This window comes from Sesamum indicum, linkage group LG10, assembly GCF_026168435.1.
Source record: "Sesamum indicum cultivar Baizhima isolate 11 linkage group LG10, ASM2616843v1, whole genome shotgun sequence".
In the NCBI taxonomy this organism is placed as follows: domain Eukaryota; kingdom Viridiplantae; phylum Streptophyta; class Magnoliopsida; order Lamiales; family Pedaliaceae; genus Sesamum; species Sesamum indicum.
The window spans coordinates 19,100,941-19,127,664 of record NC_142666.1 but is presented as its reverse complement, the minus strand read 5'-3'; the positions used below and the strand labels follow the sequence as shown (position 1 = coordinate 19,127,664).

The 26,724-nt window shown below is 34.5% G+C and overlaps 4 protein-coding genes across 5 annotated transcripts; all 4 read left to right on the top strand.

Moving 5' to 3' along the window:
• Positions 1–214: 214 nt before the first annotated feature.
• On the top strand, positions 215–5,968 carry LOC105171662 (uncharacterized). 2 transcript variants are annotated; one of them, XM_020697488.2, is made up of 7 exons: positions 215–398; positions 489–776; positions 1,440–1,509; positions 2,121–2,380; positions 3,348–3,461; positions 3,931–3,982; positions 5,175–5,968. In XM_020697488.2, the coding sequence occupies exons 2-7, from the start codon at positions 681–683 to the stop codon at positions 5,720–5,722; spliced, it is 1,140 nt and encodes a 379-aa protein (XP_020553147.1). In that variant the 5' UTR covers positions 215–398; positions 489–680; the 3' UTR covers positions 5,723–5,968. The 2 variants fall into 2 exon arrangements, with proteins under 2 accessions (XP_020553147.1, XP_011091157.1); XM_011092855.3 differs by having other exon boundaries at positions 216–398; positions 648–776.
• A 681-nt stretch (positions 5,969–6,649) lies between these two features.
• On the top strand, positions 6,650–11,482 carry LOC105171663 (quillaic acid 3-O-glycosyltransferase CSL1-like). Its single transcript, XM_011092857.3, has 8 exons — positions 6,650–7,381; positions 8,507–8,593; positions 8,768–8,899; positions 9,114–9,326; positions 9,437–9,536; positions 9,638–9,816; positions 10,104–10,451; positions 10,892–11,482. Exons 1-8 carry the CDS (start codon positions 6,728–6,730, stop codon positions 11,354–11,356), a joined length of 2,178 nt encoding a protein of 725 aa, XP_011091159.1. The 5' UTR covers positions 6,650–6,727; the 3' UTR covers positions 11,357–11,482.
• A 6,700-nt stretch (positions 11,483–18,182) lies between these two features.
• LOC105171675 (quillaic acid 3-O-glycosyltransferase CSL1) lies at positions 18,183–22,340 on the top strand. Its single transcript, XM_011092866.3, has 8 exons — positions 18,183–18,812; positions 18,950–19,039; positions 19,181–19,297; positions 19,433–19,642; positions 19,749–19,851; positions 19,929–20,107; positions 20,240–20,587; positions 21,578–22,340. Exons 1-8 carry the CDS (start codon positions 18,207–18,209, stop codon positions 22,124–22,126), a joined length of 2,202 nt encoding a protein of 733 aa, XP_011091168.2. The 5' UTR covers positions 18,183–18,206; the 3' UTR covers positions 22,127–22,340.
• A 441-nt stretch (positions 22,341–22,781) lies between these two features.
• Positions 22,782–26,278, top strand: LOC105171665 (quillaic acid 3-O-glycosyltransferase CSL1). The gene is made up of 8 exons (XM_011092858.3): positions 22,782–23,458; positions 23,553–23,642; positions 23,780–23,899; positions 24,142–24,351; positions 24,453–24,555; positions 24,664–24,842; positions 24,938–25,285; positions 25,467–26,278. The coding sequence occupies exons 1-8, from the start codon at positions 22,850–22,852 to the stop codon at positions 26,007–26,009; spliced, it is 2,202 nt and encodes a 733-aa protein (XP_011091160.2). The 5' UTR covers positions 22,782–22,849; the 3' UTR covers positions 26,010–26,278.
• The last annotated feature ends 446 nt before the right edge of the window (positions 26,279–26,724 follow it).

The window sequence follows — 26,724 nt, the reverse complement described above, 5'->3', positions numbered from 1 at the left end:
AAATAATATTTCACATTTTAAAATATAAAAACCAACAAATCGTAATATTTAAAAAGAAAAGAAATAAAATCAACTTAGGATATTATTCATATAATTAAAAAAATTAGTAGAATAGTATTAAAATAATGTTAATTTAAATCAAAAAATAATTACAATTAATTTTTAAAAATTATCTAATCGAAAGTATAATCTGAGGCATACAAAATTTTGCAACAATCAAAAGTCGATTACAAATTAATTGTCGAATCAAACATACATTTCATCTTCTTCTCCTTTTTGTTCATCCATGTTTTCCGTCTGTTCGTATCCATAGCAAAAAGTGTTCTTGCCCCAATACGGTGGAGCAGAGTGGCGGATGCGAAGCCCACCGGCGTACTCATGTTTTGAAGGGAATTCAGGTTTGTTATATCAGTTTCACTTAAATTGGAAGAACTGGAAAAGGGGATGAAGTTGTGTTAAGAATTATTCAACAAAATAAGGATTTTCAGGTTCTGAAACGGCAGAATAGAAAAGCTTCGCAACCATATGTCGCTGTGCTCTGTTCTCTTCTCTCTCTCTCTCTCTCTCTCTCTCTCTCTCTCTGTAGCAGTACAAGTAATTCATGGTGCATGTGTTTGAGATTGAGATGTGGTTTTGGTTGGATGTAGTCACAGGGATATAGATTTCTGGCTTAATTTGTAATGGAGAATGTTATTGAGCTGTACTTTAAAGTTGGAGAACTGGCTGAAGCAAGGTCTTTCCAGAGTGGCTATCGCGGTGCGTGGTTTCGATGCAAGGTAATGTAGTATGTGAATTCCATATTGTTTTCGGAAAGTATTATATTTTTTTGTCCCTTGGCTATGTTCTGGTAGTGTTCTCTTGTTCAACGTGGTATGCAAACAGGGAGGAAAAGACTAATTAGCTAAGATTTGTTGCTCAATTGTTAAAATGGTTTACGTTGGTAGGACTGCATTCTTATTGTTTTGACTTTCTGTTGACGTAATACAACTTTTGTGGGAATTCAGAAATTGTACCGTGGCGTGTATGCATCCATTAATCGCAAACACCCCTGATTTATTATTGCATATTTTCATAGACGGGACACCGTGCTTCAGTATGAAGTCGTTATCAGCTCCAAGTAACAGTTGCAGAAGTTTTGCGTTATTAATTATTTAGCAGGACTGGTAAAACTTTTTACCAGTATGATGTTTATTGTTACATAGAATGCTGTGGACATATTGTCTGGAAAATGAACTCCACCTTTCTGAGATTAAAAAGAAACCCGGTTGCATTTGATTTTGAAATACATTTATGCGTATCTTATTTTCATCTTTCTGTTCCTGCATAAAGCCAGTTATCTGCCTAGAATTACAGGTGCTTTGTCTGAGCAGTGTGCTCTATCTGCAAAGCTGCATAACTGTTTTTTGATTTTTACATATGTATCTATTTTTGTCAATCAGATTAGAGACATTACCAAGAGAAAAGGACATATTGGGCATGTCTTAGAATATTACGATTTCCCTGATGAAAGTAAGTCTTGCAGTTTGCTTAAGTTGATATATTTTGTCTTTGGTTTCAGATTTGTGATATGCTGTTGTAAATTTTTGCTCCTAATTGTTTTACATTAGTTTGTATGTACATGTAGTTACTAATGGCTTGTGGGGGACCAGGTTATGTTGAGAGTTAATTATACACTATAATATTTGTTCTTTTTTTCAAAATTTATTAAGATTTAAATCTGAAGTATGTTTTGCAATTAAAACAGTGAGACACAATCATGCAATACAGAATTTACTCTACCTCTTATTAGCTTTACAATAGCCATCTCAATGAAATACAGTGGATGGAGATTATAAGTTTATTGTATTTCACTTCTAGTTGCTGGGTGTTGGATTATGTAAATGGACGAAAGCAAGAGTAAAACATTGCTCTCTTTCATTTTTCATATCTTTTATTGGCCTTGCTCTACGAGTCCAGATGTAGAGATGATCAAAATTGTTCATAATTAGGAATTTGGCTGTAGAAACAACTGATAACAGATCTGGTAATAGAGGAGCTGCAATGTTCTAAATTCAAAGATGTGATTCATTTGGAGGTGTAGAAAAACACTTCTTTCAATTTCCATTTGTTGCTTTCTGCAGAATTGAAATGGACGAAGCTATATCAGCAGGTGCCTCCTCATCATGTGGGGAAGGGAAAAGAGAAACATAGAGAACTGATGCTAAGGCCATGCTACCCACCTATTTATAACAAAAAGCAAATGCCTCAAGTCAGTGAGATTTCAGAAGTGGCAGTAATTGTTGATGATTCCTGGAAAGTGGGGGATTTGGTGGACTGGTGGACTACTGATTGTTATTGGTCTGGAAGAATAACAAAGTTATTGGGTGATGACAAGGCCGAGGTAATAACTCTAGGTGGCTAAATGTAAAACTTGAGTCGATATCTACTCCCAAAAAAGGAGAATGATGAAAACTTCAACTGGATGCTTAAAGATTATAGTTACTCCCTGTCAGCTGTTTCTTTAAACTTTCTCAGTTACTGGGCTTGATGTCTTAGGAAGGATGGCTTCATTGCACCACCTTAAAATGGGAACGCATTCTCATATTGATTCTGGGAGTGCTCCAATCAATTTTAATTGATAATACAATTGAGAAAACAATGTCAAATACTTAAATTTTAGTTTAAACTATTTGGTAAGTTTACTAAAATTTGCATTCTAGAGGTTACGTTATAAACCAATGTGAGGCAGATGAAGAATTGCCAAAGGCTGCTCAGCACTAACCTAAAATGCAACTGGCATAATGTATTCATGTTGGAAGGTGCTTTGGTCTTTGACATGTATTCTAATGTGCGTGGCAAATTATGCATTATCCATAAAAGTTTTCTGTTTTTGTGCACCTTCATGATTCTTCTAAATTTGATACCATGACCGAAACTCGGTGATCATTATAGAAAATGATTTAGGTAACTTTATTATATCCAAAGACATGAGCATTTCTGTTTTAATTATCAAAAAGCGAATGGGATAGAGATGCATCACTTATCAAGAGAGGGTGGAAATTGTTACATCATACTACCTTCTTTCTGTTGGGAAAACTTATTGACTGAAACCAATCCTCATTGTACAAAGTTTGTCACAAGCTATAACTGCCTTAGCTTTGCAGAGCTGCAGCACATTTTACGCGATACAAGTCTTTAAGTTGAAGTTTTTTCTCCCAGTTTTGTGATTGTATGAGAGCATTTTAAACTATGAACATAGTAAGATGTTGTTGATAGGTTTTAATAAGATTTGCAACTCTGGTGTGGCTATGCTATAGCTGGGCACCTAATAATTAACACATGTTTTTGTTGGGTGGTTGTTGTTTTAGATTGAGCTGCACCCACCGCCTCTTGGCGAAGGTTCATCTTATGAAGTTCATGTCAAGGATATACGCCCATCTTTAGATTGGTCTCCGCAATGTGGTTGGTCGGTGCCTAATCAGGTCTGTTATCTTTCTCTAATTTGCATAGTGCTAAATATGCCTGTTTCTTTCCCACGATAGAGAATTTTCTATCCTGACTCTTCTATTATAGAATACACATAAATATCAAATTATGTAGAATTTGCAGTATGTGATACGTGTTGGTCCACATACTGCATTACATTTCCTGTGTGACCTATACGTAATTGAGTATTGGGATCCATTATGCTGGTAATTTCATCTAAAGGCCATTCTGACCCAACACAGTGCTAACTAAGGAAAAGGGTTGGCCTGTCTCACCAGGACGAGAAGATCAGGTTACCATTAGCTCTACAAAAAGCAATTCTTTCCATCCTATTTGATCCAAAACACTTCCAGATTATTTGAGTCTGTTAAGCTACATGCATGTGTGACCTGATGTTTGATTTTGACTTTGTTGATGCCGTTTTCATATATGGAATATTTATATCTGCATTATGATGCGTTGTAGGAAGGTGACACTGGTGGTGCCTGCGCTCAGCTTATTAAACCTGTAAATCAAGGTATGATCAACTACAACCTGGAACCTAGTTTAAGTGAATTTGTTGTCTCATCAAATCTGATTAGACTGCCAAATGAAGGCACAAGTGTAAAGTATTCTGCATAGCTCTGACCTGAGATTCCTCCTTCCAAGTTCCATCTGGTACCACATTGTGCTATTCCTTCTGGTACCAGATCATTTTACGAAACAAACCTATGCCTACAGAATGACAAGTCATCCTCTAAAATTTGGCTTTTGTGTGATGATCTTTTTTATTGTCAGGGAAATACTTATAGTTTCTTGTTTCTGGATGTCAGCTTTGGATTTATTATTTTGGTGAATTTTAGGCATAAGAACAGAACACTCCTAGCTGGAATTCAGGGGACCTTTGGCTTGAAAGACAAACTTAGATGGTATTTTATAAATCCTTGTTCTGAATTAAGTGTGAACTGTGTGATTAATCTATCTGAGTTTGGTTAATGGTTTTTGGAACAAATCCAGATTTGTGTACACCAGTGTAGATTGATTGAGGCAGAAGGGGGGCCAGATATAATCCTAATCAGTAATTTCTACTATACCAAAAAGTTTTGCTATTTAATGTTTTTAGAAGTTACACAATAGAATTACTTTTTAAAAATAAGTTTTTGTTGTTAAGACTATAGAGTAAATGACTTGACATTTCCTTCTCACCTTAAATTTAACTAGTTTATAGTTCAACTTAGCTGAACTAGTATTCATGACATCTCGTTTACCAAGGTTCTTGTTTAATTCAAACAGTATAGGTTAGATCAGATCTGGTTGTCTCATGTTCCACAGGTTCCTTCCCAAACCCTTGATAGAGCTTAGTGAAGCTCAGATGTGTATCAGAAAATTTTAGTTTGATGTTTGAATCATGGCTGAGCTTGGCATAGTTAAAATCTTTGGCAATTTTAGCTTGGCCATTTTCTTCTAGGGGTTACTTTTTAGGTAAATTTGCCTGGTGAACATCTGAACTTCTCATTCACATTGTACCCCCAGAAGCAAAGGGTTGATACAGTGAACATTTGAAACTTGCAAGTAACTACAAGTTGAACGTCTGATTTAAAATGTGGTTACATTGGCTTGAAACCACAGAGTGCTGTTGCAGGTTACTTCTTCCTTACTTGGATCCTTGCTATTTTCAGTCTGTTTTTCGCTTTCAATCAATAAATAATGCTGATATTTGAGTGTTGCAGTTATTGGCATGCTTCAAGTTATGGATACCAATAGTGAAGGTCAGGTAACTGAGGCTGGTGTTAGGACAGCTGATTTATCGGTTGGATTGTGTTCTCCAGTTTCCTCCAACTCCGGAACTGTTTCAGATGAAGTGAAGAGCACAGGAACAACAGAGAGGCAGATACGGTCTTTTGGAACAAGAGTCTCTGAGCAAGTGAAGGACATACAAGAAAAAGGTGTGAGCCTGGGATGTGGGGATACTCGCACAAGGATTACAAGTTTAACAGATTGTGCTTCTGGGCGGACTTCAGCTGAACCTGCGGTTGAAGTTGCTGAGAAGGACCTCAATTCCAGTACTCCCCTGAAGAAGTACGGAGCCAATGGACAAGTCACTCTCCATTCCATGCGTTCCGACACATTTGAAGCAGCAATTTTGGACCTCGAAGACTATTTACACAAGGTTAAAAGGCTCAAGGCGATTTTGCATTATGGAGTTTCATCCTCTGATGCTCCCAGGCCTCAATGGGAATTTGTTGAACCCCATGCTGCCTCAGAAATACCAAACTGAATGCCTCATATGTGTAATTACTCCTCCTTTAGCTTTTAAGCTGAGCAAATTAAAGAAACTGCTTTGAGGCTGCTTGAAATTTTTGTTGTCTGCCATGCAGCATTAGTTCGCATCTAGTGAGTGATTAAAAAGCTTGGCTTTCTGGAGATCATTGAGTAATCTTCAAGTTTCTGAAGTAGAAGCAAGGAAAAAAATAACTTCTACGCTTATGCATTGTGAATCTCATTTCTTCTTCTTTTGCATGAATGATTCTGCACTTGGTTACAAAATTGATCTTTAGACTAAATGCATTATTTTTTTAATTAATTATAGACCTTAGTTACAAATTCGATATCGGAGAGAGCCAAGATTATATATTTCCCCGCCCAAAATATAACCAAGTTAGTTGTACTAAAACATTCTATAAATGGTGCTAATGAAGTCTAATTTAATTGACAAATCTATACCCTCATGATCAAGAGGTGGATATTTGTTTTTTTTTTTTTAATAATAGTTCTTGATTTAATTACCATTATTAATTTATTATATATATTTGATATTAACAATTAATATTTAATAATCAGAATTCATAATACAATTTTAATCGATTCACTTAAAAAAACAATTCACTTAAAAAAAAAATTAATTCCGTAAATGGTTAGACATCCATGTGAAATTATCAATTCTCATTTCAAGTTTCAATTAATTAGACAGGTGATGAGTGGTGTATATTAATTAGTAGTAATGGCACACACACATACACCTAGATGTGTGTGTATATAAGTAGCTAGAAATGCTATATTTTGTCATTTTTGAAGGTATATATTTGGCCAACCTTGTAATCAACATTATTTAATTTCAACAATTAATGCCCAATCAAATTCAGACCAAAGTATTAATAATAATTCGACATCTGAATCCTAAAATGTTCTCTAATTTGTTCTCTACCATCCAAATCAACTCTATTTAAACATCAACTAATCCAATTTTCATTAACTATTCCAACAGACATCAAAGTACTCAAAAATGGCAGCCATTTCTCTCCACTCGAGCTACAGTGTACTCAGCTCAAGAACATCAAGAATAGCGCCAACCACCCCGTCTCTCAACACATGCACTGTCCAGCAGCCGCGCGCCGCCCTCGGCCGCCTCCACATGCTCCTCCACTTCTTCGCCGTGTCGGCCTTGCTCTACTACAGAATCTCAAACCTCATTCACGGCAGCGTGCCGCTTCTGTCCTGGGGTCTGATCACTCTCTCCGAGCTGGTTTTCGCCTTCATATGGACTCTGGCGCAGGCTTTCCGGTGGAGGCCAGTGGTGCGCACTGTGGCGCCGGAGAATCTACCCGGAGACGAGAAGTTACCAGCACTCGACGTGTTTATATGCACGGCGGACCCGAAGAAGGAGCCGGTGGTGGAGGTGATGAACACGGTGTTGTCGGCCATGGCATTGGACTATCCGACGGAGAAGCTGGCGGTGTACTTGTCGGATGATGGCGGCGCCGCCGTGACGTTGTATGCGATGAAGGAGGCTTGTGCGTTTGCTAGGTCTTGGTTGCCGTTCTGCAGGAAATATGGGGTGAAGAGTAGGTGCCCTGAGGCATTCTTCTCGTCTTTTTGTGATGATGAGAGGGAGGTTTTGGAGACTGATGAATTCAAGGCGGAGGAAGAAAAAATCCAGGTCATTTTCATTATTTTTCAAATATATATAAATTACTATAATTTAATCACTTGAAAGTTGGATTTTATTATATAGTATAGAAATTAAATGATAATGGATTTAGTTAAAACATATTTAATCAGATGAGGCAAAATTATAATTTTTGTCGCGTAGGACAAAAATTTAACATATTTAGTCATTTGTTTTATGATATTTTTAAGATGGTTTTAAAATTAGGAAAACTCTACATATTTAGTCATCTATTTTTTGAGATTTTCAAAATTGAGAAAACTCGGCATATTCTCAAAATGGTTTGAAAATTAGAAAAACTCAGTGATTTAATCAGCTGCTTTATGGGATTTTTAAAATTGAAAAACTCGACATATTTAATCATTTACTTTATGGAATTTATGGAACTAAATGTGTCGAGTTTTTTTAATTTTGAAATTATTTCTAAAAATTTCATAAAAAATATAGAATTTAATATATCGAGTTTTTTTAATTTTGTAACTATTCTCTAACGCTAAAAGTGTAATCTCGTCATCAAATGATGATAATAATGGAACTTTAATTGCACGTATTTGCTGAGAATATGTAGTTTTATTTGTGTTGGATTTTATGATCGATAAATAAAAAAAATATTTTAAATTAACATTTGGGACGAATTTTCCAAGGCAATCAATCAGACTTCTATCTTGTAATTAGCCAAACGTATGTATCACAAACAAACACTAACTTCTGAAAAACAGAATTAACTAACGATGTTGGTATACTAATTACCATAAAGAAAACTTTTACATTCTTTGTAATAAAATTGTGAGCAAAGAGGTAGCGGGGAATCCCATGTTGCTGTCAATACATAGCGTATAAGTAGGGAAATTCAAATTCTCATCGGATTTGACCCTAAATTTAAATTAAATTAATTATATAGTAAGTACAATATACTTATCATGTGATCGATGTAAAGTTTAAAAAAATTGATCAATTACATTATAAGTATGTCACATTTGCTTAATAATTGGTCTAATTCGACCAAATTTGATTTGGACTAGAATTTCCTACAGTAATTATCATAACTATGTTTGTGTCGGGCAACATCACAGTAATATTTGATGTGATTACATATATATTTACGTCAATTTGCAGTCAAATTATGAACTTTTCAAGAGAAATGTGGAGAAGGCAGCTGAGGTTGAAGATTCCATCGACGACGACCGCCCTGCTCGTGTTGAGGTTAGTATTTTTAATTTCTTTATTAAATTTTTAGGAGATTATTAGCTCGATTTTAGTATTTTATTACAGAATTTTTATGACGGGGCACAAATATATATGTCAATCACATTTTCGTATAATATAAACGTGCGACGTCAGAACATGGAATTTCATGTATGCATGTCCTTGTTGCAGGTTATATATGATAACAAGAAGACTGAAGGAGCAATGGATGATCACTCTAAGCTGCCACTTCTTGTTTATATGTCCCGCGAGAAAAGGCCATCTCGCCCTCATCGCTTCAAGGCCGGGGCCCTCAATGCCCTCGTACGTACTACTTTTTAAGTCGGATTTATTTATACTGAACTGCTATTTTATATTTATATTTGAAGTAATATTATATATACGATGGAACTCGTTACTCAAAACGGAGGGTCAGATCGATAACTTTCCTTCTTGCACGTCATCTTTTCCGACAAGACTAGTTAATGGTATGAGGATTATGTCGCATCAATGATAAAGCAATAAAATTGTATTGCAGCTCCGAGTTTCGGGGATAATGAGCAATGCTCCTTACACGCTAGTGTTGGACTGCGACATGTATTGCAATGATCCCACCTCAGCTAAGCAGGCAATGTGCTTTCATCTCGACCCCAAGTTCTCAGATTCCCTCTCATTTGCACAGTTCCCTCAGATCTTCTACAACGTTAGTAAAAACGACATATACGACGGTCAGGCACGATCCGCTTATAAGGTACACTTAATGTCATGAGCTTATAGTCGCAGAGTTTCAGCTTCGCCAACGAAATTTAGTTATCTGTTGCCAAAAAATTGAGATTTATGAATTCTTGAATTTATTGGCAGACTAAGTACCAGGGCATGGATGGGATAAAGGGCACTGTTTGTGCGGGTACTGGCTACTTTTTGAAGAAAAAGGCTTTGTATTGCAGTCCCAATCAAGAAGGTATATTTACAACTTTCCTCTTATATATGTTGTTTGGGAAGATTACTATATCTAGAGAAAAACAACATAGTATTAACAAATTCGTTCTGGGATTTGGACAGATGAATTCCTGGAGGAGCCAGAAAAGAACTTTGGCTTCTCTACCCAGTTGATTGATTCACTACAAGCACTTAATGGGAAGAATGTGAGAGAAAGGGAAAATATGTCTGATGCGACTATAGAAGAAGCCAAGAAACTGGCATCTTGCACCTATGAACAAAACACCCGATGGGGGAAAGAAGTAAGTTCTAACAAATTCCACAAAAATATTTGTCATGTCCCGGGCCCGCGTGCTCGTTGGACGTGAGAAAATTGTCTTAAAACCCATTCAAGACAACTCAATTTCAAAAAATTAGATTAGTAACCCCTCTAGGTGTATTTATCCATTACATGATGTAATTTATAATGCAAACCATGAAGGCAGGGAGTGTAATATAATTTTTTAAAAATAATCTTTTTTCATAATTAGATCATAATAATGTTTCTTGTGCTATATACTAATCAAGAATGGGACATATTGTTCGACAGATTGGTTATTCATACGATTGTTTGTTAGAGAGCACGTTCACCGGCTATCTCCTGCACTGCAAGGGATGGACCTCCGTCTATCTATACCCGGAGAGGCCGTGTTTCCTCGGCTGCACCACTATTGACATGAAAGACGCGCTTATCCAACTCATGAAATGGGCGTCGGGCTTGGTACAAGCCGGCCTCTCGAAATTCAGCCCTCTCACTTATGGGATGTCGAAGATGTCTGCTCTTCAAAGCATGTGCTACGGATACTTCATGTTCACGCACTTATACTCCATTGCCTGCTTGCTATATGGCATCGTTCCTCAACTCTGCTTCCTTTACGGGCTTCCCTTGTATCCTAAGGTAAATTTTTGGACTACGTCGTTTTCCATGGCCTAAAAATTGATAAAGTGAACTCCTTATAACCGTTCCTTAACATTCATAGCACATTATTTTCACATAAAATTGTTCATGGCCCAGTTTCAAAATGTATTCCGTGAGTGTCTTTAGAGACAGATCTGGCGTTCAACAGGCTCACGGGCCTGGGACGTGCCAGAATTTGAATGACATCCCTTTTTGTAAACAGTACACATGACCCTAAATATATTATGTTTCATCAATTTTAACTAATATTTTTTTCTTTAAAAAAAAATCTTGGGGTTTCATATTACATTTGATTAGATTTTATTTTTTAATTTTGTAATATTTTACATATGTCCTAATTATATATCTTTTCTGGGTGACTGTTTTCGCATTGATTTTGCACACATTTGACAAACTCTCGTACTGATGGTCTCTTCCAGGTTACAAATCCCTGGTTTGCAGCATTTGCAGCTGTATTTCTCTCCTCCCTCAGCCAACATCTATACGAAGTCGTCTCCAGCGGTGGATCAATGAGGACAATGTGGAACGAGCAGCGAATCTGGATGATAAAATCAGTGACGGCCTGCCTGTTCGGGTGCTTTGATGTCCTAATGAAGTACGTAGGAATGGCTAAAGCAAATTTCAGGCTGACTAACAAAGCGATCGATCAAGAAAAGCTGGACAAGTACGAGAAGGGAAAGTTCGATTTCCAGGGAGCCAAGATGTTCATGATACCTTTGACAATGCTGGTTTTGCTCAACTTGGGCTGTTTTATTGGCGGCATGAAAGGGCTGATCAGCAGAGGGGATGTTAAAGAGATGTTCGGACAGGGTTTTCTGTCGTCGTATGTTCTTGTTCTCAGCCTTCCTATTCTGGAAGGGCTGATACCCAAAATTGGCAAGTGATGAAAGTTTTAGTGTTTGATCATTAGCTTTAATTGTTCTTGTTGTCTTGTGATTGAAGGTTTGTTGTTGAGGGATGTGTGTGTATAATGGAGGTGTGGTTCCTAATTTTACTATTTCAATGAAACAATGAGATAGTTTAATTTGTGTATATGGGTGCAAGTTGCTGTATTTGCATACTCAATTAAAACTAGATATGCTATTCTAAGTAGAACTTGTTTCAATCAAGCATACTACATTGCAAGAAAATGAATATGATTTAAAAAATTAGGGTTAATTATAGTTAAATTCCCTCTATAAATTTTAAATTACACTTTTTATTTTTAAATTATACTTACACTCTTTTAAAAAATTCTCGATTTAGATATGACATTTTTCCATTAGAGTTTGGACAGAAAATGCGGACATAAACAAAAAAATACATAAATTTTTAATTTTGCCCCTCATTGAACATTTTAATATATATTTTTGTATTTATATATAAATTAAGGTTTACACCATTACACTGTTTCCTTCATAAGTACAAAATATCAGTATTTGTTGTTCAAATTCTAAAAATTATGACTGATTAATATACAGTAAATCAAATTATATATTGATTTAAGTCTAGGAACAAAATCAATATTACTAATTATCTTAGTTATAATCCAAAGCATTTATCATTATTCTTTAGGGCAAAAGCATGTTTGCATTTGCTGAGAGTAAAAACTCTTGTAATAACTAAAAAAAAGGTCCATTGTCATGTCGACTGTTCTTCTTTTAGAAATAAAAGAATAAGTTAAATTGTTTTTTATTCCCATAAAAAGGGATTTTTTTTTTTAATCTCACGATTTATGCAATCTTTTTTGTGTCCCAATTTTTTAAAAAAAGTTGTCAAGTTAATCTCAAACCCCATTTGCCTCTATTTTTAAGGGCAAAACAAAGATGTAAAGGAGATTGTTTGGACTTTTTGGAGGCAAAATTTTGCGAGGAAAATAGCCAATCTCTATAAAAGAAGGTGTTCCTTTTTGCCTTCCTTCTCTTCAGTCACTGTCCACTATGCAATTTTTCTAACATACTGTGCTTTAGGAATATGCAAAAACGTATCTTAATGTTGTACTTTCAAAGTAATAGCAAATTCATATTCATTAAAAAAAAAAAAGAGAGTATATTTAACTATTTTATATTGTTTGTAATAAACGAAAATAGTAAAAACATTAAAAAAAATGACTAAGTTAGAAACAAGCAAAGGCGAAATACAAATATAATATCTTAACATAATGTCAAGACAAAGAAAAAATATTTTCAGGATCACAACACAATAATCAATACAAAAAGCACAAGGAACCGTACTTACAGCACAAATAAAAAAAAATAATCTATTTTTACAGCAAAAATCGAGAACAAATATAAAAAAAAATCAATAAAAACCAAATCCAAGCCCTAAAATTTCCACACATTAACTTACAAACAAGTACAAAAAAAATCAAAGCTTTAAACCAAAAAAATTCAACCAAACTCTAGCTAGGGTTGCCAAAATTGATTAGATGACTAGTAGCAGAGTTGCTGTCGTCTATCTTCAAAATTACTCAATCTTCGAGCGATTTTTTGGACTTTTCTTTGAATCAGACGGACCATACTCAAAATTTTGGAGAGAATTTTGGCTAGAGTTAACCTACAAGAACATGAGGCACAGGCATAGTTGGATTTTTAAATGAGGCTTGGGACTAACTTGACAACTTTTTTAAAAACATTGGGACCAAAAAAGAAATTGCTTAAACGGTGGGACTAAAATGGGAAATTCCTTCATTTTTTGGGACCAATTTAGCCTAAATAAATATTTTGAGGGCTTCTTTTCAATTCCCCAGAACTTCTTCTGGTTGTTGAAGTTCCTAGCTACTGTTATATATATATTCTTGGGGTTAAATACAATTAACCCCTGAATTAATAAAAAAGTACAAAAAAATTATTGTGAAAAAAAAAAAGTGCAGTTCACCTCTTTGTGATTTAAAAAATAAAGAAGATAAATAGCATCATTTTTTAAATTATAAGAGAATTTTATACACTTTATTTTTTCACAAAAACTTTTTTATATTTTTTCATTAATACAGGGGATAAATTGCATTTAACCTTATATTCTAACGAGCTTGGCTTCGTCATGATATTGTGATGAATGTAATTAGAATGACCACAAAATGGATGATATTAGGGCCAAATTAAGCTGTAGAGACATAACTTTATCTTTTAGGATAATTACATTTTCATCTCTTGAAATTTGATATATTTACATATAGATACTTTGTAATTTAGAAAATTACATTTAGTACTCCTAAAATTTGCTTATATTTAATAAATAAATTCATTCGTCAGTCAAAATTAACCGAGTATGTTGATATGAACAAAAAACCATATAAAAATCTATATTTGTTCCTATTGACTTATTATTGATTTATTGCAGTTCAAATGAATATTTTTATATACAAACCATCATTGTACATATTCACACGGTAACAAATGTGAGGAGATATATCTTCCCATTATAAATAAAATTATAGCTAATGAAAATAGAAAAAAGAATATCAAATGCTACGTAATTGTAATCAATTTACCTTTGACAAAACTTATCTGGCTATTAATTAATTGCATTGAATATTTCTTTGGCAGTATGAGACTTTTGGGTTGGGCGGGGGACCATCTTTATAAAGTTGGTGTTTATGTGTCTTAATTAGCTTAGATAGAGGTTTTGGACCACTAATTATGAGTTGAATTAATTACACCTACTTTTGTTAAATTTTTGTGAAATATATATATACGGATATTTGATTGGCTGTATCTGTATATATTTTGAACCAAGGAAGCATTCCATCAATGGAGCTATATATATATATATATATATATAGATGTGTGTGTCTCAATTATAAGGCTGAGGTACCAAACGTGCACCTTGTTAAAGTCTAAATTATTAAATTGAGTTTGATGTGGTCGATGTTTTTTTACTAAAGGAATAAATCGGGAATTTTACCTCGGCATAATTGCGCACTAGGTGAATTACAATTTTCGCAAAAAGGTGTTGTTTTCAAGAGAGATGGGTCTAATCAATGAATAGTCCCCCATAAAAAATTAATATTTTAGTATTTATAGTAGTGTTGCAAATTATATGGTGTGGTGGGTTGTAAATGTTTAGTGTATGTCTTCTACACAATAAATTATATTTTTGCCCTTACAAGTTAATAATTTTTACCAATGTATATCAGAGTTCTTGTCCAAACCTATGCATTCATATTTTTTCGATTTTTATAATAATCACTAGTTGGTTGTCTTTCTATCTAATTTTGCTATATATGAAATTATATTGAATTAATATAATTAAGTTATATATCTCTTCTAGTACTTAAAAAAAAAAAAAAAACCCAAGAAAGCATCCGTTATATTAACTTAGCAAAATCATCTTGGTACTGTTAAAATATTAAATTCTATATATAATATATAAATATGTATACTAATAAAATGACTTTATTCATCAACATAGCTACTAATTTTTTTTTTTTTTAAAAAAAAGTGTATGGTTACTCAATATCTCGATGGATACATTGATCAATACATTAATTTAATTGATAATAATAACATAAATTACAATAAACTCATAAACTTATATAAATAAAATAAATATCATATGTCTAGTGGGATTCGAACATATAATCTCAAACTTATAAATATGATCTGAGCTGTTAACCACTAGTTTAGGATTTAAAAAGGTAGTATTTGTCAATTGTGGTAGGTATACTTTTCAACTTTCACCTCTTTCCTAATTAATTTTCTAATTAGTACTTTTAAAAGGTAGTATTTGTCGATTGTGGTAGATACAGTTAGGTCATACTTTTCTTTAAGAATCCTCCCCCACGTGTAGTTATATTTACCCTCGAAAACTGTTCCTAAGCTAGAAATGTGTTAATTTTTCTCTAATAAAAAATACTTAATTAGCAAATGGCCAACGATATTAAATTATAGAGAAAAGTGATTGAGGACCACAAGTGCTAATTTCATAAGGTATTGTACTAAAAGTGTAATCCTGTAACAAATGAGTTCAAAAGTAAAATGAGCCTAATTTGAGGGACCAAAAATGTTAATTCCACATACTAGAAAAAAATAATTATTGGCTACAATTTTAATAACTATGGAATAAAAATCATATTAAATAATTTTTATTGACTACGGTTAAATAAGACTGATGAAAAAACATATATTTTTCATCAAGAAAAAATTATTTGTCGTGGCTAAGAGTCATGATAAAAATATTTAAGCCATGACAAATGTTATAACCATCCTCGCAAATACCATAGCTAACAACCCGTTGTATGACCGTGATCAATAACTATTTACTATACCTATTTATTTTTTACCATGGCTAATATTGCATTTTTTGTAGTGGGAACATATTAATCTTATAGAGCTTATAAGATATTTTGAAAAAAATAAAAATCAGTAACTTTTTTTAAAGAATTTATAAAATTCAAAACATATTTTTTTTCAATTTTATAAACTGTTTATTTTTTTTTTTGGCCAAACATTTTATTAGAATTTATAAAATAACAAACATTTTTTAAAAATATTTTGAGTAGGTCACACACCCTCTTATCTTATGAGCTAAGATTTAGGCTCCTTAAGCTCAACTCTAAATAGCCTGATATTGGTGAAAGTTGTGGTTGAGCTTATTAATAGGCATCCACATTTATATCCTACCAATTAACCAATCACATAATTATTTCTTTTCCTACGTCTAAATTATACGTACTTACTTATTAGAAGCTAAAGATGGAGTTTATAGGCTTTTCAAATATTTATTCTATAAAATGTTTGGGTGCTTATAATGCGTGGAAAAGTGTCGACGGGCCTTGTTTGATTGGTAAGATTGAGACATCATAATTAAAAAATCTATTTTTGTAGTTGTTTGTTGTTTTCTTATCCATTAATTTGATTTATTGATAAATTCAATCAATATTTGAATTAAGAAAAGTAAAAAAAAAAAAAAAAAAATTATTTTAAAAATCTTAACAAAATCCTTCAATTTTGAACATATTAGTTATAAAATTATCATTACTAATATTTTAAAAGCTACATAATTTTATTTCATCTAAATACTTCGAGACCTTGTTTCTAAAATATGATATAATATTTTATAAACTCTAAAAATATATTATAGGATATATGAAATTATAAAATATTTTAGATGAGTTTAGTCAAACAATGCCTAAATATATACGGATTCCTCCCGCTTGGAGGCAGTTTCATTCAGAGGAGAGGTGTTTTATCACACTTTGGTTGTTATCTATATTAATATAAAAAAAAAAAGACCTTCGACACGCACATATAGAAGTGCCGCTTTAGATATGGCAATTATACCCTATCCCTCAGATAATTCTAAAGAGTAATTATAATTTTTCACAAAAGTGACTCAACATTATTTTAATACTAAGTATACCAATTATGTTATTGTGCCAATAATATCTTAAGTTTTTTTTTTAATTGAAATATGATTTGTTAGTTTGAGAAAATTACAATTTAAGTCCCATAATTTGGAGTGTAGCATTTTTTATTCTATACAAATTCATTTTTAATTTAGTCCCATAACATTAAAATTTTGACAATTTTAATAATTTTTCGGCCAAAATTGCATATGACCCAATTAGATTATAATTTGAGTTTTGCAACTTAGGGGGATTGAAAATTTTAGCTTTACATGAATTAATTATAGGGCTAAGATTGCAATATAATTATATCATGTGCAAGTAATATATAATTTTCGGCCAAATTTGCAAAAAAATGAATAAATTTGTCAAAATCTTAAACTTATAGTATTAAATTATGAAAATCAATTTATACAAAACAAGATTTTCAAATTTATTTTATCGATTTATATATTTTATCTGTATTTATAATATATTTTTAATATAAAAAATTATTTATTATATACACACAGTAACAATATTTTTACGCGACTAGTTTAATAAAATCTAAATTTTTAGTTGATGAGCGGATGCAATGAATTCCGTTGCGGGTGCGTCTCGTGTCGCTATGAATGCATGATCTTGTGGGGATTCTAAATTGCTGTAATTGGATATAATACATCAGATAAGTCAGCATCCAAGCTTGTGATTGTGGTACAGATTTGTTGCCTGCATACATTGCGTTATTGCTCACGTACCCCAGCAACCTAATTCTATGGTTCCTCATCTGCCTTCTTGTACAGGCTACCTCAACATCCAGCGCCAATGTTAGCAAATCATTTTTTATTTTGCATAAAATGAAAAAAGTTGTAAGATACAAAATTTAAGTTGTTCGTCGAGTAATTTTTCTATGTTTGTGATCGCATAAAATCAGTTTCACGTTAATAATTTCATATGAATTATAAAGTTATGTATCAATTATTTATACTAGAGCCAATGAAAATCGCATTTTTAGGTTCATGAAGTACTTTAGTCCTAATTTTTTGTGATTTTTTTTACGTTACATTTCATAAGTTTAAAATTTTCTCAATTTCATTAATTTTCACGTGCATTTTGTGTCCAATAATTAACAAAAATAAATAAAAAATGGTCGTGAGAAAATTTTCATCGAATTATGGTATGTAATATAAGAAAATTATAATAAATGAGATTAAAGTGAAACATGTACTAACACTAAAATGCAATCTTTTCACCAGGGTTCTTTTAAAACATTGTGAAATTATAATTTTATCTTGACAAAAAGTTCATAGGCGGATTTAATATTTGATTCATGATTGATGAGCTTGGATGTAATGTTTGGACATGCTTCACAATATAACTTAATTACTATAAATGAAACTTCGGACAATCCATCCAGCGCTCGAGAACCAATGGAGAAAACTAGACTCCCTCTCCATCATTGCCATGTAATGAAAACTGACCTGATAATAAACAGGCTTTACATGTTCTTCCTTGGAACTGCTCTGTTGTCATTGTTCTACTACAGAACCACCACTCTTTCTCATATCATCAAAACCGGGGAATCTCCCCTTGTCCCTCATCTTCTTGTCTTCATCTCTGAGCTTCTGTTCACTTTTATATGGGTTTTGCAGCAAGCTTATCGATGGAGGCCCGTTACACGAACCGTATATCCCGACAGGTTACCAGGAGACGATAGGTTTCCACCTATTGATGTGTTCATATGCACAGCTGACCCGAGCAAGGAGCCGTCTCTTGGAGTAATGAACACTGTTATATCAGCTATGGCCCTGGATTACCCGCCTGATAAGCTCGCTGTTTATCTGTCGGACGATGGGGGCTCTAACGTGACTTTGCATGCTGTTCGTGAAGCCTGGAAATTCTCGAAATGGTGGCTTCCTTTCTGCAGAAAGTATGAGCTGAAAACCAGGTGCCCCGGAGCTTATTTTTCGGCTGAGAGCCGTGATGACAGGTTCATTAGCTGCAGCCAGTTCTTGGCTGAGGAGAAGGAAATTGAGGTTGGTTAATTGTGTCATTGTCATTTATGTTGTTGGATAGGAAAGATGTTTATTGTTTCAAGATGCTCGTTTATCATTGTTTTCATGATTTCTTGGTTGTTATTGAAGTTGAATTTGTTGTTTTCTGGGGGCTGCAGAAAAAGTACAATGAATTCAAGGAAAGTCTGGAGAAGAATAGTGTGAATGCAAGCAGTTCTGCGAGCAGAGATCATGCACCCATCATTGAGGTAGAAGGGCTATTGAAAGCTAACGATATTGCAGTGTTCTGAATAGGGCATTTCCCTGTACAGTGAGATGATCAATGCTTGCTATTTTCCATGAAAGAGCAAAGTGATGATTTGGATGAGCTGATAAGATTTAATTGACAGGTAATGAACGACGCAGTCGACTCAAGCCAACAAGAGATGCCTATTCTTGCTTATGTTGCTCGGGAGAAAAGGCCATCTCGTCCACACCATTTCAAAGCTGGAGCACTTAATGCTCTTGTAAACTTCCCCTCTCACTCCCCTGTCTTTATATTTTGCTGGTTAATTCCTTGCATTCTAGGAGAATTTTTCTCATGATTTTTCACTTAATTTGCATTTACATGTAACTTATGATTTTTGTAAAACAATTTGCAGATCAGAGTATCTGCAGTGATCAGCAATGCTCCATGCATCCTTGTGCTGGACTGCGACCATTTCTGCAATGATCCAACATCTGCCCGCCAAGCGATGTGCTATTATCTTGACCCTGAAATATCACCAAAACTAGCTTTCGTTCAGTTCCCTCAGAAGTTCCATAATATAAGTGGGCATGATCTCTACGATGGTCGCCTGAACTTTTATTGGGTATTGTATACTAATTTGAAGTAATTCTATGTTTTTCAGGATTAACAAGATTGTTTATTTCTTGCTTGTTTCATTAAACGATGCTATGATGTCTTGAAACTTGCAGAGAAGATGGCTTGGGTTTGATGGACTTGGAGGGCCATCTATATCTGGTTGCAACTTGTACTTGAAAAGGGAAGCACTCTATGGGACTAAGAATATCAAGAATGGTACTATAAATTTCTTAACTAACTCAAACTCATAGTAATATAACTGTTTGATAAGACATTGTGGTTTCTTCGATCAGATATCGATCTCAACCATTTGAAGAAGTCCTTTGGTTCAAGCAACGAGTTAATCAGATCAATTTCCAAGAATTACGAACCCCATTTGTCCAAGGACAGAAAACTTACCGATGCACAGGCCAAAGAGGTCGAGCGTCTAGCCTCATGCGATTATGACGGCCAGTCAGAATGGGGTAAAGAGGCAAGTATCTAGTATTATGAGACATCAACGATGAAACTTCAAATAAAAAAAAAAACAAAAAAAAAAAACAAGAAAAAAAGGAATGAGACAAGAGGAGAAGTATGATTTATTACTTGTATGTTCCGCGTGCAGGTGGGGTTCATATATTTTTCTGTAGTGGAAGATGTCATTACGAGCGAATTTTTACAGAGTCAGGGGTGGATTTCTGTGTTTGTTGATCCTCCCAGGCCATGTTTCTTGGGCGCATGTCCTACAAATCTGAGTGATACGTTGGTTCAACACGGAAGATGGGCTCTTGGCCTGATGCAGATTTCACTATCAAAATATTGTGCATTTTTATATGGGCGTGGGAGAATGTCGACTCTTCAGACCATGTGTTACGCGGCAGGTTCATTTGACCCTATCTATGTCGTCCCGTTTTATGTCTTAGCTATCGTTCCCCAAATCTGTCTTATCAGCGGCATTCCTCTCTATCCAAAGGTAAGCTTTAGATGAGAAGATAAGGGATTAGAAACGCGTCGTGCCTAAACCATGCGATGTGTTGTTCGTCCGCAAGACTTGAGCAACATCTAATTTTGATGGTGTTTGGATGAGCTATAAGCTTTTTACACCATCTTATAAGTTATTTGGTAAATTTTTGAAAAAAAAAATTAAACTATAAAATTTTAAAATAAAATATTAGCAGTCTTTTTTTTTTACACTTATTTTTAAAATTTTATCAGACTCTTTTAATTTTAATTATATTAATTAATATTATGGGCACTAACATTTTATAACTTCTACTATATATCTTACTTTATTCCAATACATCAAAATTTTAGTCTATAAAGTAAGATTTTAATGTCTTATAAGCTTCAAACATATTGATTTTCTTAGAGTTCATCGTGAGATAGAGAAGTAATTTCTCCTTTCATGTTTTGTTAAATGATGAGATGGGTCGACATGTAACTATTAGAACATTGGCCTGAAAATACACTGGGAACCTTTCTTCCCAAACGTGGTTAGGGGCATCTAAGGGTTTTTTCACCTAGAAACCTCTTTGTTGCACGATATTACAACGTATGTTTCACTTTCATCTTTTGGTCCTAAAATGTAAGACTAATTTAAGGGAAATTTGAATTGAGATTGAATTTGGTCGAATTTAAATTAATTATATAACAAATATATTTATATAACAAGTATAATATATTTATCATGTACAGTTCAAAAAAAATGACAAATATATTATACTTGCTTTGTAATTAATTTAATTCAACTTGATTCGAAATAAGAACTTTTTCTAATTTACCCAGCTTCTAAGGATGTCCTTCGAGGCCCCACCAAACAGGATGGCAAGTAGACCCATCTCATCATCCAAATTAAACGTGGAACAATGAATTGGCTTCTTCACCCAACCACGGCTATCTAATTACATGTCATATCATATTTGGTACCTTCTTAAACATGATCTCCTCCCCTTGTTTTCACTAGGTCTCGGATCCCTTCTTCATCGTCTTCGCCTTTGTTTTTCTCGCATCACAACTCAAACACGTGCAAGAGGTCATGTCCTACGGAGACTCCCTCATGTCGTACCTATACGAACTCAGGATGTGGATGATGAGGTCGGCCTCAAGTTTCTTGTACGGAAGTTTAGGTGCGATCTTGGACAAGATCGGCCTGCACGAAGCACATTTTACATTAACAAACAAGGCAGGCGACGACGAACAAGCCAAGCTTTACCAGGAAGGCATATATGATTTCCAGGCATCACCTGTGTTGATTGCTCCAATTTGCAGCTTGTACATTCTTAACGTGATCTCATTTGTTGTCGGAATGGGAAGGATTTTTCGGACTCAAAGCGGCAGTGAAATGTTGGTACAAGCTTTTATCCCGTTGTTCGGAGTAATTGTGAATTACCAGGTGTTTGAAGGGATGGTGTTGAGGAAGGATAGAGGTCGAATTTCGACATCAGTTTCTCTTCTGTCTGCTGTGATAGCGATATCTGTCCTGTGCTTTGGATCTCTTGTTCTCATTTACTAAGTGAACCGACATTAATTGCTTCGTGATTTTACTTACTTTATACTATTTTAATGAGCTACAATTTTCTTTTCTTTTTTATTTTTTGTTCAGAGATTGAAAAGTTAATGTAGGGCTGAGATGATGGATTTACTAAATCATAGAAAAAAAAAATGTAATTTTATTTCTGCAGTTTAAAAAATATTGGTATTTTTATTTTGTACGAACTGATTTATAGGACTAATTGGGTCATGAATAATTACATTGATTTTTCTAAAGGTTTAATATAAATATATTTGGATCTTATATGGTTTAATTTGACGTATGTTTCTGTCTAATTAATAGACCCACACGTTAGTTAAAATTCACCAAATTTATTAATAGTGCAAAAAAAAAATTTGAACGAAAATTCATATTTACCATCGATTGACTTATTATTTCTCACTTATTGCATTTCAAATAATTTTTTTAATCAAAATATTCTTACAAATGTAAAAACATGCCTCTTTATATATTATCGTGTGAAAAAATATAAAAATAGTTTGCACTTATACTATTCGAATCCCGTCAATCGTATCATTAAATATGTCAAATTCGACCAACTCAAATTATTCAATTTGAAAAGATTATTAAATTCCAATTGAATTCGAAAACATCCATATTTATTGGGTCGGGCTAACCGACCCCGACAATACCCGTCCAAATGGTATTTCAGTAAAGCAAACATGAGCTACGGGAAAGGAAGCCATGGATGGGCCTTCACTTCCTCTGAATGTTCGCCGTTTGTTGACGACGAATCTCCTTGTCAACAGGCTCCATATGTTCGTCAATGGGATTGCTATACTCGCCTTGTTTCACTATAGAGTTTCCACTCTTGTTCGTGCTTTCAAAACCAGGGAGACTCCTCTTCTCCCCTATCTTATCGTTCTTGTCTCTGAGATTGTACTCACGTTTCTCTGGGTTCTGCACCAAGCCTATAAATGGAGACCCGTTAAACTTGAGGTGTACCCGGAAAGATTACCCGGAGATGAGACGCTTCCGCCGGTGGATGTGTTCGTATGCACCGCGGATCCCAGCAAAGAGCCCTCCCTGGGGGTGATGAACACCGTTATTTCGGCTATGGCGCTTGATTATCCTCCTGATAAGCTTGCTGTTTATCTTCAGGATGATGGGGGTTCTTACGTTACTTTAAATGCCGTTCGTGAAGCCTGGAAATTCGCCAGATTCTGGGTTCCCTTCCGTAGAAAGTATGAGCTGAAATTTCCGTGCCCAGTGGCTTATTTATCGGCTGAGGAAAGTGTTGATGAGAAGTTTATTGGCAGCAGTGGATTCGCAGCTGAGAAGAAGATAATCGAGGTTTTTTATATAATTAGTATTAAACAGAACAGTATTGACTTCTACAAATTTGATATGCTTTTTTTTGTCTGAAATTTTGTGGTTTTTGGTGCAGAAAAGGTACGCCGAATTCCAGGAAGCTCTGGAGAAGAATTCAGTAAATGCAAGTGCTTCTGTTAGCAGAGATCATCCACCTGTAATCGAGGTATAAAGAACGTTGACTGGACTGTTTTGCTTTTCACTGTCTGACACGGTGGTCCATGTGTTTCTATATTTTGTAAAGATCAAACTTCCACTGATAAATGAAGATTGAAAGCAGAATGGTATACCTTTTATTGACAGGTGATGACAGATGAAAATGGGGATTCCAACCTAAAAGAATTGCCTCTTCTTGTTTATGTCGCTAGGGAAAAAAGGCCTGCTCATCCACACCATTTCAAAGGAGGAGCACTCAATGTTCTTGTAAACTCTCTTTACCCCTCTGCCTTTTATGTTCAATAGCAGGATTGTTCTCATTTTTCAATTTATGGACAAGATTGTGGAATAATTATAGGAACTTGATTGTTTTACAGAAGGGTCGGTATTAACATTTAAACTTGCACTATTAGTAGAATGGAACTTCTATCTTTGCTTGCATCTCTTTGCTTCTTTTGTATGTTTTTTCCTTTATTATATACATTATGATTAGTGGAAATCATTTGCAGCTCCGAGTATCTGCAGTGATCAGTAATGCTCCTTACTTTATGGTGCTGGACTGTGACATGTATTGCAATGATCCATCATCGGTCCGCCAAACAATGTGCTTCTATCTTGACCCAAAAGTATCTCCACAAATAGCTTGGGTTCAGTTCCCTCAGAAATTCCGTAATCTGAGTGAGCATGATATCTATGGTGGTTCGCTGCATCACCTTTATGTATGTGATCTTTGACATTTTCCTGTTATACTTAAGTCAGATAATAACCACAAATTCTTTTGCTTGCATCAACATAATTTATGTTCTTGAAAATCATGCAGAGAATAAGGCAAGGCTTAGATGGGCTTAGAGGGCCTCAAATATATGGCTGCAACTTTGTGATGACAAGGGAAGCGATCTATGGGACTGACAAAATTCAGAAGGGTACAGTTAATTATGTCAGCTACATATGGCTTAGTATATACGTTTCTTTGAAATGGTAACCTAAGTAGATGTTAGGTAAAACATACTTGTTTCTTATTTGGTGTCCAGAAATCGATCTCAATCAGCTGAAGAAGTCATTTGGCTCAAGCAATGAGTTCATTAAATCAATTTACAAAAATTACAAACCACTGTTGCCGGAGGACAGAAATCCCTCTGCTGCATTGGAAAAAGAGCTCCAGCTGCTGGCCTCTTGTACTTACGACAATGGCACACAATGGGGAGAAGAGGCAAGTAAATACTGTTATATTTTCTGAAACTCATCACCCTTCAAAGAGCCGTGTACGAAAGCGGATCATAATATACTTCTATGTTTCAAACACAGGTGGGTTACAGATACTTTTCTGTTGTGGAGGATTGTATTACAAGTCTTATTTTACACTGTAAGGGCTGGATTTCGGTGTTTCTTAACCCTGCCCGACCATGTTTCTTGGGAGCATCTCCTACAAACCTGAATGATATGTTGGTTCAACAGACACGATGGTCTTTTGGCCTAATGCAAATAGGTTTGTCAAGGTTTAATCCTCTTATATACGGCCCACTGAGGATGTCGATTCTTTATAGCATGTGTTATGCTTACATTATACTTGAAAGTCTCTACACCGTGCCCTTCTATGGTTTAGCCACCATTCCTCCGATCTGTCTACTTTACGGCATTCCTCTGTATCCGAAGGTCAGTATAGATAAAAACATGTTTAGTCCTTTCATGTACAGAAAGTGAACCATGAACTGTCGATCATGCTTTCACTTAGCTTGAAATTTGACGACTTAATATCTGTTCAATAGGATGTTGGTCATACAACCATTTTCCTTTGATGCCTTTCTAAGTATTGCTTTATTACACTGTTTCACAGGTTTCAGATCCATATTTCATTGCGTTTGCATTCGTTTTCCTCTCACCACGACTCAAGCATGTGCAAGAAGTTGTTTCCTTTGGGGATCCATTCTGGACTCTACTTTATGAACTGAGGGACTGGATGATGAAGTCAGGATCATGTTACTTCTTTGCACTCATGAATGCATTTTTGCAGAAACTTGGCTTGCATGAAGCAAATTTTTCACTAACAAGCAAGGTGGTTGACGACGAACAAGCCAGGAGATATGAGCAGGGGATTTATGATTTCCAAGTATCACCTTTGCTGCTCGCCCCGTTATGCAGCTTATACATTCTTAATTTGGTCACCTTGATTCTTGGAATCCCAAGGATCTTTCACAAGGCCGATCAGTTTTTCGGACAAGCTTTTCTCTCATTCTTTGGGGTAATTGTGAACTACCATTTTCTGGAAGGTATGTTCTTGAGAAAGGACAATGGCCGGATTGCACCATCTGTTACTCTGCTCTCTGTTGCAATTTCTGCAATCATCTTGTGTTGTGGATCCCTTCTTCTCATTTACTAAATTCAAAGGATATAGGCTCCAATCACTTGGACATCATGCTTGGTACCAGGACTAGAATTACAAACACTCCCATCTAAATCTGAATAAATCTTGCAAAATATTTAGTTCTAGTGTGAATTGTTGTATTGATGGGATACAGAACTCTGGAGTTTGAAGCAGTAAGTGCAAATTTTAGGAATGTGTAGATACTTGTATTTAGTATTACAAAATGGCTATCTCAGTCTCACAAAACTAAATATATATAAAAATAGAGTTATTTGTGTCCACCACTTATATGGGGTTTTAGTCTTTGGCATCCGCTCCTCTGATGAAGTTTTGATGTTTGACAAAAACCTCTCTTCTCCTATTATTTAGTCAAAGATTCTTTCACATTTTGCTCTAAAACTAAAAGACCCCTAACCTAATATATATACACACAAATAATATATTATTTTTAAGAAATAATTTGGAGGTAATTTTATAAAATGATGTAAACACAAAAAATGAGGACATCAAAATTTAAGCTGTGAGAATCTTTTCAATTATACACAATAACATTAATTTAATATAAATAGAATAATATCTATACTAATATTAAAAAAAAAACTTTCTACCATCACAAACAATAGGAGATGACACTGCCGTGCTGATTTTTAAATAAGCATTGTACCTTTAATTAGATAATTTTTTAAAAATTAATTCTAATTATTTTTATGGTTTTACAAAAAAGTGACTC